The 16691-nt window shown below is 39.2% G+C and overlaps 1 protein-coding gene across 2 annotated transcripts in view; it reads right to left on the bottom strand.

The window, feature by feature from the left end:
• Nucleotides 1–16691, bottom strand: part of CRYBG3 (crystallin beta-gamma domain containing 3) — a 92165-nt gene that overhangs the window by 18546 nt on the left and 56928 nt on the right. For both annotated transcript variants that reach the window (XM_065676045.1, XM_065676046.1), the window contains 7 exons: nt 16269–16383; nt 15258–15293; nt 14021–14154; nt 11746–11869; nt 6133–6275; nt 4742–4868; nt 3733–3765 (listed from right to left, as the gene is read on the bottom strand). In XM_065676045.1, the coding sequence (XP_065532117.1) occupies nt 3733–3765; nt 4742–4868; nt 6133–6275; nt 11746–11869; nt 14021–14154; nt 15258–15293; nt 16269–16383 (712 nt within the window). The remainder of the gene's footprint in view (nt 1–3732; nt 3766–4741; nt 4869–6132; nt 6276–11745; nt 11870–14020; nt 14155–15257; nt 15294–16268; nt 16384–16691) is intronic.

Below are 16691 nucleotides of genomic sequence, written 5' to 3'. Positions count from 1 at the left end.
AAGTTCAACTGCAGCAGGCGAGGGCCCAGAGAAAAAGAAGTCTAGGACTGAATGATGTTATGTTCCATCCAAAGTACCCCTGAACTGCGGTGCAGTTAACTCTTGCTACACCTCAACAATCTAGTGTTCAGAACAGGATGGGGAAGTGTTGGTCAGAAGATAAAGGGCTACTGTTGACAAAGTGCCTTGAAATCTTCTGTGACTGCAGTGATCACAGATAGCTTCTCATTTAAGACTAGCAGAATCTCTGGGGGAACTGGGTGCAGCCTTCTAGATGCACTACGAACTACTGAAGTTAAGCTAAGCTGCTTTTACATGTCGCGGTGAAGAACTTCAAGCCATGCTGAACCATACCCTGCTGGTAAGATGTGATCAATGCAGCCTGAAACAGCAACAAGATTGAAAGGGTTGCAGTAAAAGAATAAAGGGAAAAAAGGAGAAAAAAATAGCATGATATAACCCATGATCTATAACAAAGTTGCCTAGAATTCTGTACCCTTGGGCTGCCACTGTGTAACTGAAGTGAATTTCACTTTAAAGACTGAAAGAAAGGCTGGAAAAGAATTAAAAATGTAACTGCATCAAAAGAACAGCTCATAGTCTGTAATGGAAGAAAAACACGATGGCTGTTGCAAGAGCTACTTCCCCCTTCATGCCCCAAATTGGCCTAGCTTCCTGCCAAAGAAATCAAACACCTTTGCCAGTACAGAGAGAGAAGGCCAAACACAAATATCGGCAAATGGTTTTATGGAAAAGCTCAGTCTGTGTTTTTAAAAGAAATAAATATGTTTCCTGTTAGAAAGAACAAGAAAGGCTTAACCTGGCCTCGCATGCTGTAACTGCAATTCAGAGAGCACAAATCAGCTACAATATAATGAATAAAGTCTGTTTTTTCTGTAAATACAAGTGCACTGGCATGTCAGAAAACAGCTATTTAAGCTGTAATTACATAGTGTTTTCTGCCCACTTACCTCAAAACTCTATAAAGGTGTGTGTGTATATACATGCGCACACGCATACCGTCTTGTCTTCATAGGCCATGTGCTATGCCAGGCTTTTGAAAAGATCTGTAACTCATTTTTATGCAGAATATGTATAATCACGAATGATGGTCTTAATTAAACAAAAGCTGGGGTGAAGTTCTGATTCCTCAGTGAAAACACTGCATCGTAAAGACATTTACATTGGAAAAGACACTTAAGATCTATTCCAACTGTAAACCTAACAACGCCAAGTCCACACCTAAACCATGTCCCTAAGCACCATGTTTACACATTTCCTAAACACATCCAGGGAATTAGTCTCAAACTGTAGCTATCTCCACTTTGTCAGGATTTTACATTACTATATGAGGTTTCGCTTCCTAAAAAGTCAACAGACGGCACGTTAAATACAAATGCAACTTATCGCAGCAATTACCCCTGCTTCCTGAATTATCTGTACAAGTCAGCTGCTGTTGAAAGAGGCTTTGCTCTTACTGGGCAAAACCAAGTTTTACTTTTAATAAATAAAATGAATGGCTTCATAGAATTGGTGATTTCAGGCATTCTTACATTGCACGTACTTTGTTTATATGGCAGGAGGAAAAGGTCAGGGGGCTTACCAAGAGACTTAAGTGAATTAAGTTGCTTTTCAGCTTCTGAAAAGTGCAAAAAGACAGTGACAACAGCTCCCTTAGCTCAGAATTACGTTTATTAAAGGTGGGAAAACGTATATCCTTCAAAATAACTAGTATACGGCTTATACAAAGGTCAAGCATTTGGATGCTTAAGGATTTGCCAGATCATACACACCCTGATTTGAATTTCCAACCTAAGAGACACTTATTTTACTCTGAATGGAGAATATTTAGCCAGAAGACCACCCTTTACTCATTCTACGCAATTAAATGTTTTCCCATCAAAACTTACTCAAAGTAACTCCCCTCCTAGAAGAACTGTAGCAATGTAAATGATGTTCCTCCTTCTCTAGCTTTGGGGCAGAACCCTAGGAAAACCAGGATCGTGATACATCAGAACAGTATCCTTCCCACATGGTGGTAAGACTGCTGTCAGAAGGCACAAAGGACAAAACACTATCTAGTACATGCCAGTATTTAAAGGTGATTGTGCATATACACACACAGGGTTGTTTTCTTGTGTCTTATGCATTACTGGAAATAAAGACTGTCAAGCACAATTTACTGAAACTTCAAAGGTTTGAATTTATCTTAAAGGTCTGCAAAACTGGACTGAAGCACTCAAAGAACAGGTTCTGGAAGATCCTCAAAAAACCAGAATCCTTGAAGATGGAGAGAAAATTATCTGGTATTTATATGGTATCATTTACCAAGGTCTTACTGCGAACGTACTTCCAAGTCTTTGGATTTGGCCACAAGCTGCCATATGAATAGGTTGGGCAGGAAGTAAGTGTTTAAGACTAAAATAATACCCCAATTATGTCTTCAGACAGGAAACATTTCCTGTAGTCCTGGGTTAATCATAAAATTGTGGAACTAGAATACTTGAAGAAAAAAGCAGGGTGTGGTCCACCTGCTAAGTAACACAATGCACATGCTTCCCATGCACTTATGGCTATTATGCCCTATCCAAGCAAGAAAGAGCAAAACTGCGTTCAGATGGCAAAACACTTAGTTTTCTGTGAGATAATCACCGAGCTCTAAAGTCTCTTTTGTCTGAAATGTCCCGTTTCTTGAAAAGAAGTTGTTCAAATTTGCTTAATCAAAAGCATGTCATAGAGTAATATAACCAGAGATCATCACCCAGGCTAGCAGCACACTCCGGGACAGAAAAAGAGAAACCAAACAACTAAAGAAGGAATGGAGGAGAGCTCTGTTGGGACAGAATGTTGCAGGAGACATAGACCACACTTGCTGATGAGCACAAACACTTAAGAGTAGGGTTTCGTTTTAGAAAGGCATCACAAAGGCACATTACTGGAATCTAACCTTGTAAGGTAAGGGCCAAAAGTGTAAAACCTCCAACTAACTTGTTCTTGAGACTAGAAGTGAATTATAGAGACTGCTTTCTTTTTTGTAAGTTGTCACCAAAGTACACACAACTTGCAGGGAAGTTGTCAGAACCTATCGTAAAAGAGATTTATCACAGATTGATTATAACCAGGATGTGTGCAATTATGGTTACATGCTACTGTGAGGAGAAAGGAAGCATGGAGTAAGTGGTGCTTATTCCTTAAGGAGTAGCTATACATGCTTGAGAGACTATGAGAAGCAGAGTGATCAGCAAATGAGACTAAAACCCACAACTTCCCCCATTGACGCGTATGTGGGTATGAAGAGTGCAGTTCAATTTTCTGCAGTTTATACTTTCTACTTCACTTCATACATGAACAAGACAGTGACAAGCAGATACAGTGCAAAATAATGGAAAGAAAATATGCCACAGAGAAGCATAAATGCATGCGATAGCAGGTTACCAGGAACAGGAAGGAAAGAATAAAAAGCTAGAGACCCATCCAGAGTCACTCAAAACCTACTGAACTGCTTGTATTTTTGAGGACAATATTAAAGGGTATGATTCAGAATACAGCAACAGCAGAGCATTAGCAACCTTAGCTGGTATACATCTACCCATTTCCTCCATCAATGGTCTGCAGTATGAAAATGGTAATACTAAGATACCATTTGAAGTAATGAAGCAAGACATTCAAGATTACCTGTATTTAATTATTAACTATAGTTTAGTACTAGAGTATTACATAGCGCCAACATACCAAATGTGGAGGCTCATTCATTCCAAGTGGCTCCTGCAATAATAAATATACACACACATATAAATAAATTTAATTAATTGCAATTTAATTCCTAGAAGCCAAAGCAAGTTCCTGAAATTTGTTAATTACCAAGTCAAGTACAGAGAAAAACACTTCCCAGGCTCTCAGCACAATTCTCCTCCCCGGTCTTGGCCATCAGTTGCCTGTAAGCTCATAACTACTGCTCAGCGCCATTCACACAAAGAACTTGCATCAGCATTGATTAGCTCACATAATGTGGTTTAGAGTCCATGTAAATATCTCTGCATTTATTTTTGAGTCTATTTCTTGAAAAAAAAAAAGAATAAAAAACAACAGAAGACTGACAACTTTTTCAACATGTGCTCTCCAAAATAAGGTTAAATGTTCCTTTCCTATTTTCAGTGTAGTTGTATCACTTCTTATATACTTATTATAGAGAACTGGCTTTGGTTTGCATCAGTTTTGAAGTTCTAGCACTACTCTATTTGGGTAAGTTGTACTACCTTAGATTTAGTAATGGATTAAAAATGTCTCCTGTCTTTATTTCCTATGTGTATCACAAATATTTTAGCATAAATACTGAAAAAAAGAAGTCAGACCTCTACTATACAGCAACATGTGGGTCAGGTAAATTCTCAAGTATTTTTATATCCATTGATAGTGGATATAAAGGCATTATAAATTACTATGTTTTAAGGCAAATTAAGTCTTTCAGGCCACGTTGTTCTTTCCATGAGTGAATTCTGACAAAGGGAAGCTCTTATGAAGTTTCCCTGATAATTCTTCTCAACAGATAGAAAGATCCAGAGTGTCTGTTTCAGTCTCCATCCTGAACAGACACTTTACGTCATTCACATATGAATTGTTTCCAAGTAAACAGACAAATTGATTAAACAGCACAGGCCACATTATAACATTATTGTACACTCTGAACTCCAAAGGTCTTATTTCTTTTAAGTTTCCCCCTTAACAAGTTCCAGTAACTCACCAACTTAATAGGTCGAATTGACAGGATGATTTTACTAGATCCTCCCCAGTCAAAGAAACATTTGTATTTTCCTTTCTCCAACACATATTGTTCTCCACAGAAGTATTTCTGCTGATATGCAACCCACCTGGAGAATGAGACAAAAATTAAACTGAAAATACATTTTTCTACGTAGTTTGATGAAACTACTAACAAGTTAAATGGAACAATTTTCTTTGGAGCTTCCTTGGCAAGTGCATCTGACAGACAATGCAATACTAAACCCAAAGAGAAGCATGTAACTATCACACACTTGATTTTCTACTTTTACTTTGCAAACACTACTTAGACAAACATAGTTACTGCTGGGCTTAAACCATGACACCCACTATTGCTACTTGTCCTAGAGTTTGAATCTTTTATAGTGCCACTTAACGGTTGCTGATCCCTATAATCATCATCATTAGGCTAGGTATGACAATCTTAATACTGCACTTTTAATATTACTATTAAAGTCTGGAATTTCCACCCATGATTCCACAGTGCTCTTTTCCCATAATGTATTTTAGGTTTTAGCACTTGATACCATTCTGCACGTACAGTACCACTTCCTTGCCTATAATAGCCTACTCCATCATTCCTAAAGAGTTTGTAGCTCCTCTGCTTATCCTTCCTGTGAATTTCTGCAGAATCTGCTCTATCAGAGCTGTTATTTCATCCCAAGCATTCCAGTTCCCCCATTCTATTTTTTAGGCTTCTAGCTCTTCAGTTTTGCCCTTGCCCCACCAGTTAGTACTGCTTATCTCCGTCAGCAGACACTGCAGGTGATATAATTTATCTCCTTTATGTATTGAAATTCTGGTGTTTATTTTCCTCCTGAACTTCACATATGCACACAACAAGTTAGCCAAGTCCACCCTGTAGGCTGTATGATCTTGAACCAGGTACTCTACCACACGTGTTAGTTCAATCCCGTGCTTTAGGTTTAAATAGTTCTCTAAAAAGTATTTCATTTTTAGTGCCAGCAGCCTGACTTTATTACAAATAAGGCACAGCTCATCCTTTAAGTATGTATCACAAAACGTACCCCAGTTCTTAACATACCTAAAGTTCCTTTTCTGTATTACTACCAAAACTCTATCATGAAACTGCAGTCTGTGAGACCACTGAAGGGACATCATAACCTTTCTGTAGTAACAAGAATGCCCGGATTCAAATGAAGGTGTAGGCATGAGATTTAGACAAAACCTAAGATTATTATTTTTTTCTTCCATTCATGAAGTAAATGGAAAGAAACATTGCTCTCCCCTAGATGTTTACCACCTGCACCATGTGAAACGTATTTCTGAACCCAAACACAACTGTGCACAAAAATACATAATAGCTCAACCCATGCATTTGAGCAGACTTACACTCCACTTCTCACAAGAATCGACTTCGTCTCTGAACCAAATCCAGCCTGCTCCAAATCAGGGATTTCTTCATTGACAATATCTAATGCTTTCCCATCTTCATCATCAGACTGAAAAAGTGCCACTGATGACTCTATGAAATCCTAAGAGGCAGAACAGGAGTTAAAAGACAAGCTGTCATAGCTCAGTGACACTTCACAACACAAAACATTTTGGAAAAGAGTTGTTGCCTGAAAGACAGCATTCTATAAAGCAGTGAGGGGACTTAGGTCCCTTGTGGGGATGTTTACGGGGTATTTTGGCATTGAAGTGTCCAGCTGGAAGCCTGGCAATCTGATATGGCCTTCAGTGGTTTCCACTGAAGAGAAGAAGAACCTACTGCTCATGAGCACCATCCTTTCCTCTACGAGGATGACTGAAAGTGCAATGATGCCTGTGTGAGAAACAGAAGACTCAGGGCTAGGTATTTAGCACTGATCTTCAACAGCTTCACAAATGACCACTCCAAGCATCACTACAGAATCATAGAATAGTTAGGGTTGGAAAGGACCTCAAGATCACCCAGTTCCAACCCCCCTGCCATGGGCAGGGACACCTCACACTAAACCATCCCACCCAAGGCTTCATCCAACCTGGCCTTGAACACTGCCAGGGATGGAGCACTCACAACCTCCCTGGGCAACTGATTCCAGTGTCTCACCACCCTAACAGTAAAGAACTTCCTCCTTATATCCAATCTAAACTTCCCCTGTTTAAGTTTTAACCCGTTACCCCTTGTCCTGTCACTATGACTACAGTCTATTACTTCAAGCTCTCCTTCCTCATCCTTTCCAGCAACAAGGCAACAATCATGAAGAGGAAAGACTGGGAAAGATCACCTTTCCAGCACAAGAGGTTTGTAGTTTTTGGATACATCCACTGTATGATTAATCGCTACAGCTATAAAATAAATCCCACATGACACTGTCACGTTCTCTTTTATATAACCATGTGACACTGCTTTACACTTTCAGCTTGCATAGCTACTTAATCAGGTTACTTGCACTGCTCTGGCTTATTTGAATTTGGGTTTCAAATCTCCAGCTTTTTAACTACTTAGCAATTTTAGGCACAAAGTTCAGGCACTGCTTGGGAGAACAGAACACAGCCATTCATTCACTTTAGTCCTTTAATTTTGATCAAAAAGCATGAACTCAAATCAATTTCAGTGTTTCTGAAATACTCAGCAATGTTGTATGGTAAGTCGAAAATAAGTAGGTCTTGCAAGCAAGAGAAAAGGATTAAGCAAATAAAGGAACTGACACAGATTCACAAATGTATGAGGACACCATCATGAGAATTATGACACTAAATACTTGCTGCTGTAGCACCAGGCACCAACCAGAGAGCAGTAAACTGAAGGCTACATTGAGAAAGCAAAGACTTACAATGATCAAAAAACACTTTGAAATTAAGACTGTGCCAAGTATGCAGCCAGATTCATTTGGTCAGTTCATCAGACAAGCTCTTTAGAGGATACTATGCCTTTGCACAGCATTCAATCACAATTAATAATGAAAACCTAGAATGAACACTTGATGTGGCTCAACTTCTCTGCATTGCTTACAGGACAGTAAAGAGAGACAGAACAAATTCTGTAGTAAACCTGGTCTTCCTCCTACATTGACCATCTCCTCCTTTCACTTATTTAAAAAGATGCAGCTACTTCATGTATATACTAGAAATTCAAGTGACAGCTCAGGCAGAATCATCACGAACCATTGCAGCTTCAGGCTACTTTTTAGATACAAAAAGGAGGAGGGGAGAAGCAGGGAAGAAAGAAAACCAGCTACTCTTAAAGTTGTAGAGTGAGGGACTTTATAAGAGTTCCTGAAAAGCCATTTAGATCAAATCTACACATAATTTCTTTGACTAAATTTAAAATACTGTAATAAACCCACAATTGCAATTACATTTAATATATGTTTCAAATTCAGACATCATTTATTCTCCCTAAATTTTCTCTTACAATAAGCGATAGGAGGAAAACTTAAAAATAGACTTTCAGAGCAAGGCAATTCATTTTACACTTGAAAACATTAGTGGGAAAGCTCCAAAGGCAATCTACTCTGCTCCACTGAAAGAAACTGTCACTCTTTCCCTGATCACGACAGCCACAGGCAAACCCCAGCCTCACAGATTCTCTCATGTGATACTGCAGAAAAGAAGCAAATGCAACTGTCCCCCAAAACAGCACAAACTGTTGTCTGCCATCAGGAACAAGCCCTGCATTTGACTCCAGCATGTCCAATATAGATACAGATAGAGTCAGAAGTACTTTGGAGAAAACAATCCTGCAAGTACTTCCTATTTCTGCTTTCAAAACACTCCTCAAATCACCACACTGGAGATCGTAAAGACATTGAGGTGCTGGAGTGTGTCCAAAGAAGAGCAACAAAGCCAGTGGAAGGGTCTAGAGCACAAGTCTTATGAGATGCAGCTGATGGAACTGGAGTTGCTTAGTCTGGAGAAGAGGAGGCTCAGGAGGGAACCTTATCACTCTCTACAACTGCCTGACAGGAGGATGTAGCAAAGGGTTTATCTTCTGCCAAGTAAGAAGCAATAGCACAGGAAGAAATGACCTCAAGTTGTGCCAGGGGAAGTTTAGATCGGATATTAGGAAAAATTTCTTCACTGAAAGGGTTGTCAAGCATTGGAACAGGCTGCCCAAGGGAAGTGGTGGAGTCACCACCACTGAAGGTATTTAAACGAAATGTAGATGTGGTGCTTAGGGACACGGTTTAGTGGTGGACTTTACAGTTGGACTCGATTACCTTAAAGGTCTTTTCCAACCTAGATGATTCTATGACTGTTCACAACAGAAATATTGAAGACAGACAAAAACTGAAAGCTCTTGCAGTATGCCTACATGTGTGTACACCTTCACCAGTAGGTGGGAAGGGATGCCTTGCAACAATCCCCTCTGTTGTGTGTGATGTCTAACATGTCTCATTTGTCAAGAAATTATATTCATGCTCAATTGCAGTCACTGGTATGTGTACAGAGACATGGGTTGGATTTCCCTAGCACTAATAAGCTCTGGTGGAACCTGTCACGTTGAACATGGTGGCGCAGAAACATCTGAATAGCTTTGCATAGTACTAAGCCACACTAACAGAGCTGGTACTGACACAGGTTAATGAGGCACGTCGTAGCCAGCCTAGCTCTCTGCAGAGCCATTTACATACTTCTGTACCACACTCCCTGCTTTGGGAGCACAGCACAGAGACATTTGATCTGACTCTGCCTAGAGCTGACTCACGTACACAGGCTCATTACTTTCAGCTTCATGCCATGTAAGCCAGGCTAAATTGTTTTCAGGTCTGGGCTGGCCTTAAAGCCAACACAGTCAAGGTCATGCGGTGTCATGCCTGAGAAAGAAAGAAAAAAGCCTAGCTAGATAGGCCCTCAAATGACCCCACACTAGCGAGTACCTATAAAGGACCAGCCCCATTCCTTACCCGAGCTGACCATGAATAATGCAACTTGGCTACATTCCCCCAAATCCTTACTCTTCTATAGGAAGTCTTGAGTTCATCTGATTAAAACAGAAGTTCTAGGGAAGAACAATAAAGATCCGATACCTGGGAACACCTCTGTGGATTCTGAGACCATCACAACCTTTACTGCATTTCTCCTGACAGAATTTATGAGGTAACAGAGAAGATCTAGGGTGGTGAGGTGCTGGAATGGGTTTCCCAAATAAGTGGGAAATGCTCCATCCCTAGCAGTGTTCCAGGCCAGGTTGGAGAGAGCCTTGGGTGACATGGTCTAGGATGAGGCATCCCTGTCCATGGCAGAGGGGTTGGAACTGGATGATGTAAAGGTCCTTTCCAACCCTGACCATTTTGTGACTCTATGATTTGCTGTGCACTGAAGAGCCTTAAGCACACAGCACTAGTTTTGGATTTCTGGCCAGATCCTCTTGAAAACAAGAGTTTGTTACTAAAGTATTTTTAATATCGGGATTTTAAGTATCATATACAAAGTCACTAAGGGAGCATATGGCAAGCCTGAACACTGACCTATGTACTGCATGTCAGAGAGGCAGTCAATCTGTTGGTCAAGCTGAACAGCAAAATGCCAGTGCCATTAGTAATTTTACTAGCAAATAGCTCATTGTTTTTAGTTATGGTACAGTTTAAGGAGAAGTATTACTTAGACTGTTATTATCAATATGTACGTATTGGTGTATATTTATATGCCAATTTAAATGACACATGATGCTATACAAGTGTGAATGATACATGGTTTTAAAATGTTAATGACTTGAGATTCTTGACTGTTCTAGGCGCAAATCAAATTAAATGCATGCACAGGTCACCATACTAGGCTGGTGCACAATTCTAGGCTTGTAATTATGTCCTCCGCCATGAGAAAGATCTAAAAAGATCAATTTAAGCTGTCCAAGTATCCTATGTATAGCTTGAAAAGAAAGAAAAAGTAAGAAAAAGTAAGATTACTCAAGAATTTGACAGCATTCTGCACATTTAAAATGAGGAGTTAGAGAAAACTTCTGCCAGTTTCTCCCAGAAACTCAAAAATAAATTATTTAGGGAAAGACATTTTTCTTCCATGCAGCTTATTCTATCTTCATTTTAAGTTACATGAGAGATTTTGATTATAAATACAGCTTTCACTAGGTGCCTTTCACAAAAAAATCAGAATGGCAAATTGTGAATTTAAGCATGGCCTTTCTGGGTTCACAGTAAATCCCCCCCCCCCCGGCCTTTTTTAATAGTGACTGCTGAGACAGTAAGTTTGCTCTAAACACTTCTCTTCAAACTTCACGAAATTCCTGGGCTCGGGAATATCACATCTGCTCAGATGACGAGATGAGTAATTTGAGCGTAAAAGACTGAATAATCTCAGAGTGAATATAAATATCAGCTGTAGTTAAAGCTCTCAGAATTTCAATTAGAATGAACACCTACCCCCCCAAACAAGCAAGAAAAACCCGAATCAAAGGAAATTATAAAGAAGTTCTAACCCAATGTTTCACCGTCACTGTAAAATCTAACTTTGTTTCCTATACTGGACTCTGATACATTTTTTATTATTTCATCTTTGTCCCCACTAAGCACATTTGAGTAGCAGGAATTTTGTCACCATGATTATTTTTGCTGCCAAAATTTCCTGGCACAAAAATCACAGAGACAGAGTAATGCTGTTCTAAGGCTTGCAACAGCTGCTGTGTTGAAAAGCTATTTTTATTTTAATAAGGAGCTATACTGTACAATTCTGCATATTCAACTTCTAAGAAAATTCTGTTCTAGAGATACAAATATCTTGAAGGGCAGAAGTGAAATACCTGGCAAATCTGGCAGGTAGACAAGGAATTCTGCATGATACCTTCTTCGTATGAACTTTATAAAGGCTATTTAGAACCCGTTTCTGCTTTGCAATGTATACAGCGCAGTCCAGATTTCATGAAGTAGGAAAAGTATGAGAATGAACTTGGGCAAAAGATGGAATGACTTAAACCCAAGACAGCCATACCATATACAAAGAATAACCATCCTCTTTATGCGTAGAATTGTGCACAATTTGTGTGAAATTCATAGAAGTACTTACAGCCTGAAGGAACCGGAAAGACAGGATACTGTCAGTTCCCCCCCATGAGTGTCTGTCTTCGTAATTTCCCTCCTCCAGCAAGTACTGACGGCCTTTGTAACGCTCCTTATCATAGGCAACCCATCTACAGCAAACCACACAACAAAAGAAAGAGAAATAACTAAAAGCAAAACAACTGCACACATGATTTTCTGTAACAAAAGGGGAAGAGAATATCCTAAGAACACTGAAATGGGTATCACAGACTCAGCAAACAAGGCAATGCTTGTTTGAAATCACAACAGCACCCATGAAGTGTTCTTTGTGGGTCAAAATCCCACCATGTGATTCTTTCTCCTACAACAGTTTATTTGTGCAATGATTCTCCATGTACCTCCTCTTGGTCAGCCATGTTCCCAGTAACAGTATTTGCTTCACAGAGGCTGGCCAAAACACTGTAAGCCACCAAATATTAATGATAAAAACCAAACACATCCCTTCAGTGTATTAATAACTGGTGAGATTCTACCCTTGCTGGAACTGGTAGCAAAATTAATGGTTTCAACAGAAAAAATTGTCATGTTCTAATATTGTTTCTCGTTCTAATCTAAACACACATATATATATATATGAATAGAAAAGTGAACTGAATATATACAATATATTGTGTATGGAATATGTTTTAGCACTGAATGAACAAAAGTTTTTGAAGTATTTTGAACAAGCAGATAAGGCTCAACGAAAAGAAGATACTTTCACATCACCCTTGAAAACTATTTTGAAAAAGTGGTTCCCCCTCTTTCTTCTTGTAAGCATTTCTTTCATTAAAGTTCCCTTGTAAGAATTAGAACCGCTGTACAAATTCTGTTGGCACTGGAATTTGGCAGGCAGGGATTGCTTTACTTTTAGTACCATTTGGTTTACATTAATTCAGCTGTTTAAGTTACCGCAGTATTGAAAATAAAAGCTGCCACAACAGACAGAAGGATGAGTTTTAATAATCTGAGGCTTTCCAGATAGCAAGTATATCATATATTTATGAACAGATTATCTGAACATTCATAGTTAAATTTAGTTTGAATTTAGTGCTTGTAAGATTCTGACAACAGCCTGAAAGGATGTATATTATCCAATCCTTATATTGTAATCCCTCCAGTAAAAAGAATTTGAAAACTATTTTGTTGCTAAGCTGTTTGGCAGGAGCATGCATCCTGCACACTTTAAGGAGTCCTATCCTGCTGGGTCTCAGGAAAGGCTGAAAGAATAATGTGTGGAATTGGTAGCTTGCTAGAATAGCTGGCGATAGTTGGCTCTGAGTCTACCTTGTGACCAGACAGCATTGCACAGCCCTTTTTGTGCATGTGTGTCTTGCAGAGCAAAAGAGAATCAATCTGAGGCCTCAATGCAGGAAAATAAGGGTAGATTCTTAATTCCAGATAACACGCAACAGGTGGCAAAGGAAAACCATTAAGACAATAAAACAGTTTATAGACTTCAGAGGCATTAAAATGTCAAATTGAAGAGCGACCACACCTACCCAAGGTCCTTTTGGCAGCTTAAGCACAGACTATCAGAAGTATAAAGCAATATTAAATTGAAGGTCTGTGGGAATACTGTCATTAAGGAACAAAGTGGCCTAATTTATCAGTATCAAAGTGGTAAACACTGACTTCACACCTCACACATTTAGTTTTATCTTCCTATATTCCCTTACATAGATATGGTTTATCTATATCTGTAGGCTTTGTGGCTATCTGAACTAACCCCATCTGAATGGCATCTTGGTGCTCAGGCTGAGGTCCCTGGCACTACAGGTGGCCAATGAGAAAGGTGTCCAAAGACCAATACTGGTGCAGTGGCATACTACCCTATGCATAAAGTTTGCAGCCCCAATGTCTCTGGACCTTTTGGCTTTCTGGCTCCCTGACCCCTAACCTGAACGGCACCACGGAACTGAGGCTCTATTCTCCAGCACCATGGGTGTCCCACATGAGAAAGGTGTGCAAGGAGCAATGTTGGTGCAGTGCCGTACTCATCTTAGCATGCATTTTACAGCCCCAATATCTCTGGACCTGTAGGCTTTGTGGCTCTCTGAACCCTAACCCTAATCTTTACGATACCGTAATACTGATGCTGTGGAGAAGCGGTTTTACCCAAGGTTGATAATCAACAAAAGAAAAATATATTCTTTTAGAAATATTTTACTAGTGATTTTAATCATCACTTTGCACTTCATGGCATTCAGTTATGATTTCCCACTTGAAAGTAAGTCAGTATAAAAGCAAAATATACTTACACTCCACCAATTACACGTATTGATCCAATTTCCTTAAATTCCTCTTCATTACCAAACAGAGCTGGGACAGAACTGATGTTTTCTGAAAACTCTTTGGACCATCCTCCAAAGTGGGTTTTCTCATATATTATTATCTAGAAAACATGATATTGAACAATGCCTTGAGTATGCCCTGAACAGTACTTTGAAGTTTAGATGTGCGCACTGCTACAGGGTGTGGAAGACGTGTTTTCCATCACTATGGAAGAAAATTCAGGGTTGCATTCCTCAGCCCTTCTGATTCTCCAGTGCCCTAGAAGCTGAAGAGACACTATTTGGATTTAGATAGGCCTGTCAGGCTATTTGCAGACATTTCCACAGAAGGATACTTATCCACACAACTCCACATACATAAACGTACTCTGCAGCTATACGGCTGTAATTTATCCTGTAATCCTGTGCCTGGACAGTGTTTATTAACCTTCAGTGAATCCTACATGGTCACAGCTAGACACGCAGAGCTTAATCCTTCACAAGCAGACAAGAGGTCTTTCTCTGTACTTTGCTGAAATTATTTTGGTGACTGCAGTTAACACCTTCTTAAGGTGGCTCATCTGCTGCACATGCATACCAGGTATTAACAGTATTAATATTTATTGCAATATTTATTAGAAAAATGCCTCTGTCTTGCATGTATGTGTATCATTAAAAGTTACCTAAAGCATTAGTATTATTGTGGAGACGAGGAAACAGAAGGGAAAAGGAGCAGCAACTCTGGATTAGCTTTCTACTGGTCAAATCACAAAAGGATCATGGTCCCTTTCATAATTCTTGTACTGGGACTGGGTATAGGAAGGAAGGGTCCTATTCCTGCCCCTTCCTGTCCTTTCCCCTTCCTTTTTTAAAATCTGGTATGTTCAACAGGAAGATCTCTCCTGATCCCCATCTATTAGTGACTGATATACCAAAGTCAGGAAAATTCACCATATTTTGTGTAAGTTTTACAATTCTTCAGCAAATTCACATTCTATTTTGTGAAAACCAGGCTATTGCTACTTCCGCAACTCATGAAGCACTAGTAAGAAAGCTGGCTTGACACAGCATCAGTGATTTTTTTCTTCAGCAGCAAACCAGTGTTTGCTTACTTAAAATCAATACTTACAATCAAACATCACATACCCAACAAAAAGAAAACAGCTTAAATAAAGGTTTTGTATTTCCAGCGTGCGCGCATTTTATCAACATCTTTAGTGCTTACCTTGACATTCATTGGCATTTGTACCTTTAGTCCACCCTAAAAAAGAGACGGGGGAAAGGGGGAAATAAACGCATTTATATAAAACTTGAAATTATGCTTTGACACGTATTTTACAGCACTTACAGTACTTTCACAGCACAAAAGTCTTTGTAATTACACTCACCACTTTCAGTGTTGGCTAAATGAAACACTAGTTCAAATGCACTGATAATTCATAAAGGCCAGGGACACTACAAACCTGTCCTGCAAACAAATCAGTGCACTGACAAGCCTGCAGTGGTGCAAACAACTTAAAAATACTCCTTTGCTGTCTTAGCAATCTAAAGCAAGTATTTACTGTTTCAAACTAATTCATATTGACCAAATTTTTAAATTAAAATTTAAAGCTTTGTTGTATATATTTCAATTCCTTAAGAACAGATGGTAGAATACTAAGAAACTATAAACACCAGAAGAGAGAGAAAATATAGGCAGACATATTCATGTCTGTGGTCAAAGAGCAAACGTAACAAATGGATTTCCTCTGGAAATGTTAGTGAATGATGTTCTGTGAGGGAACAAGACACCTACGCCTTATGACTGACTAAAAAGACAGCTGTTCAATCTTACTCCTTTGTAGCTTTTAAACTCTCTTTCTGTAGGCTTGCTATGTATACAATAGAATTGTGATACCCTTCCACACCTCTCTCATATTTTATTATCCCTCTCAGTTCTGTATGATTTGATTTCCACCCATCAAGAGCAGTTTCCCAGAAATACAACACAGTTAATCAGTCATTCCCTCTGACTACATGGTTTTACTTGGGCAGACACAGAAGCCCAGCAAGCCATAGTGACTGCCATGCCATAACAACACTGCAAATGCACCCTGGCATGAGACAAGTGTTACATGTATAAGGATTAACCCTGAAAGGACATTAGAACCCAAGTTGTATTTCAGTCAAAACCTTCAGGGGAGCAACTATAGGAAAAGGAAAGCACACAACTTGTTAGGAATCGTGCACGCCTCACCATTTTTAAGGGACGCAGAGATTTTACATCTGCTGAAGGAATTTCAGATGGTGAATCACATTCTTCCAAGACCTTCATCTCTCCCTTGTAATTAAAGTCTGAGTAAGCAAGCCATCTACAACAATAAGGACAAAGGACTTATTAATCTCATTAGATAAATTACAAATACAAAGATCTGATTAAAATAAGTTTCCTTTTTGTATTCACAAGAGCTAGATAATGTGTTCTAGATACTGCCAGCACATCAAAACAAAGCTATATTTAAACACATTGGCAACATCAATGCTAAGAAGATCTCAAATACTTTTTCTCACTCCAAGCTAAACATAAATGAAAGAGAGGAAAATTACCAATTTGTTCACCTACTTTAAGAAGCCAGTTTGGTACAGTGTGAGTATACAAAACCAATGTCAGTACTAAAGA

The sequence above is a fragment of the Lathamus discolor genome, chromosome 4, assembly GCF_037157495.1.
Source record: "Lathamus discolor isolate bLatDis1 chromosome 4, bLatDis1.hap1, whole genome shotgun sequence".
Classification (NCBI taxonomy): Eukaryota; Metazoa; Chordata; class Aves; order Psittaciformes; family Psittacidae; genus Lathamus; species Lathamus discolor.
Note: the sequence above shows the minus strand (reverse complement) of the source record. Positions and strands in the feature narration are given on the sequence as shown.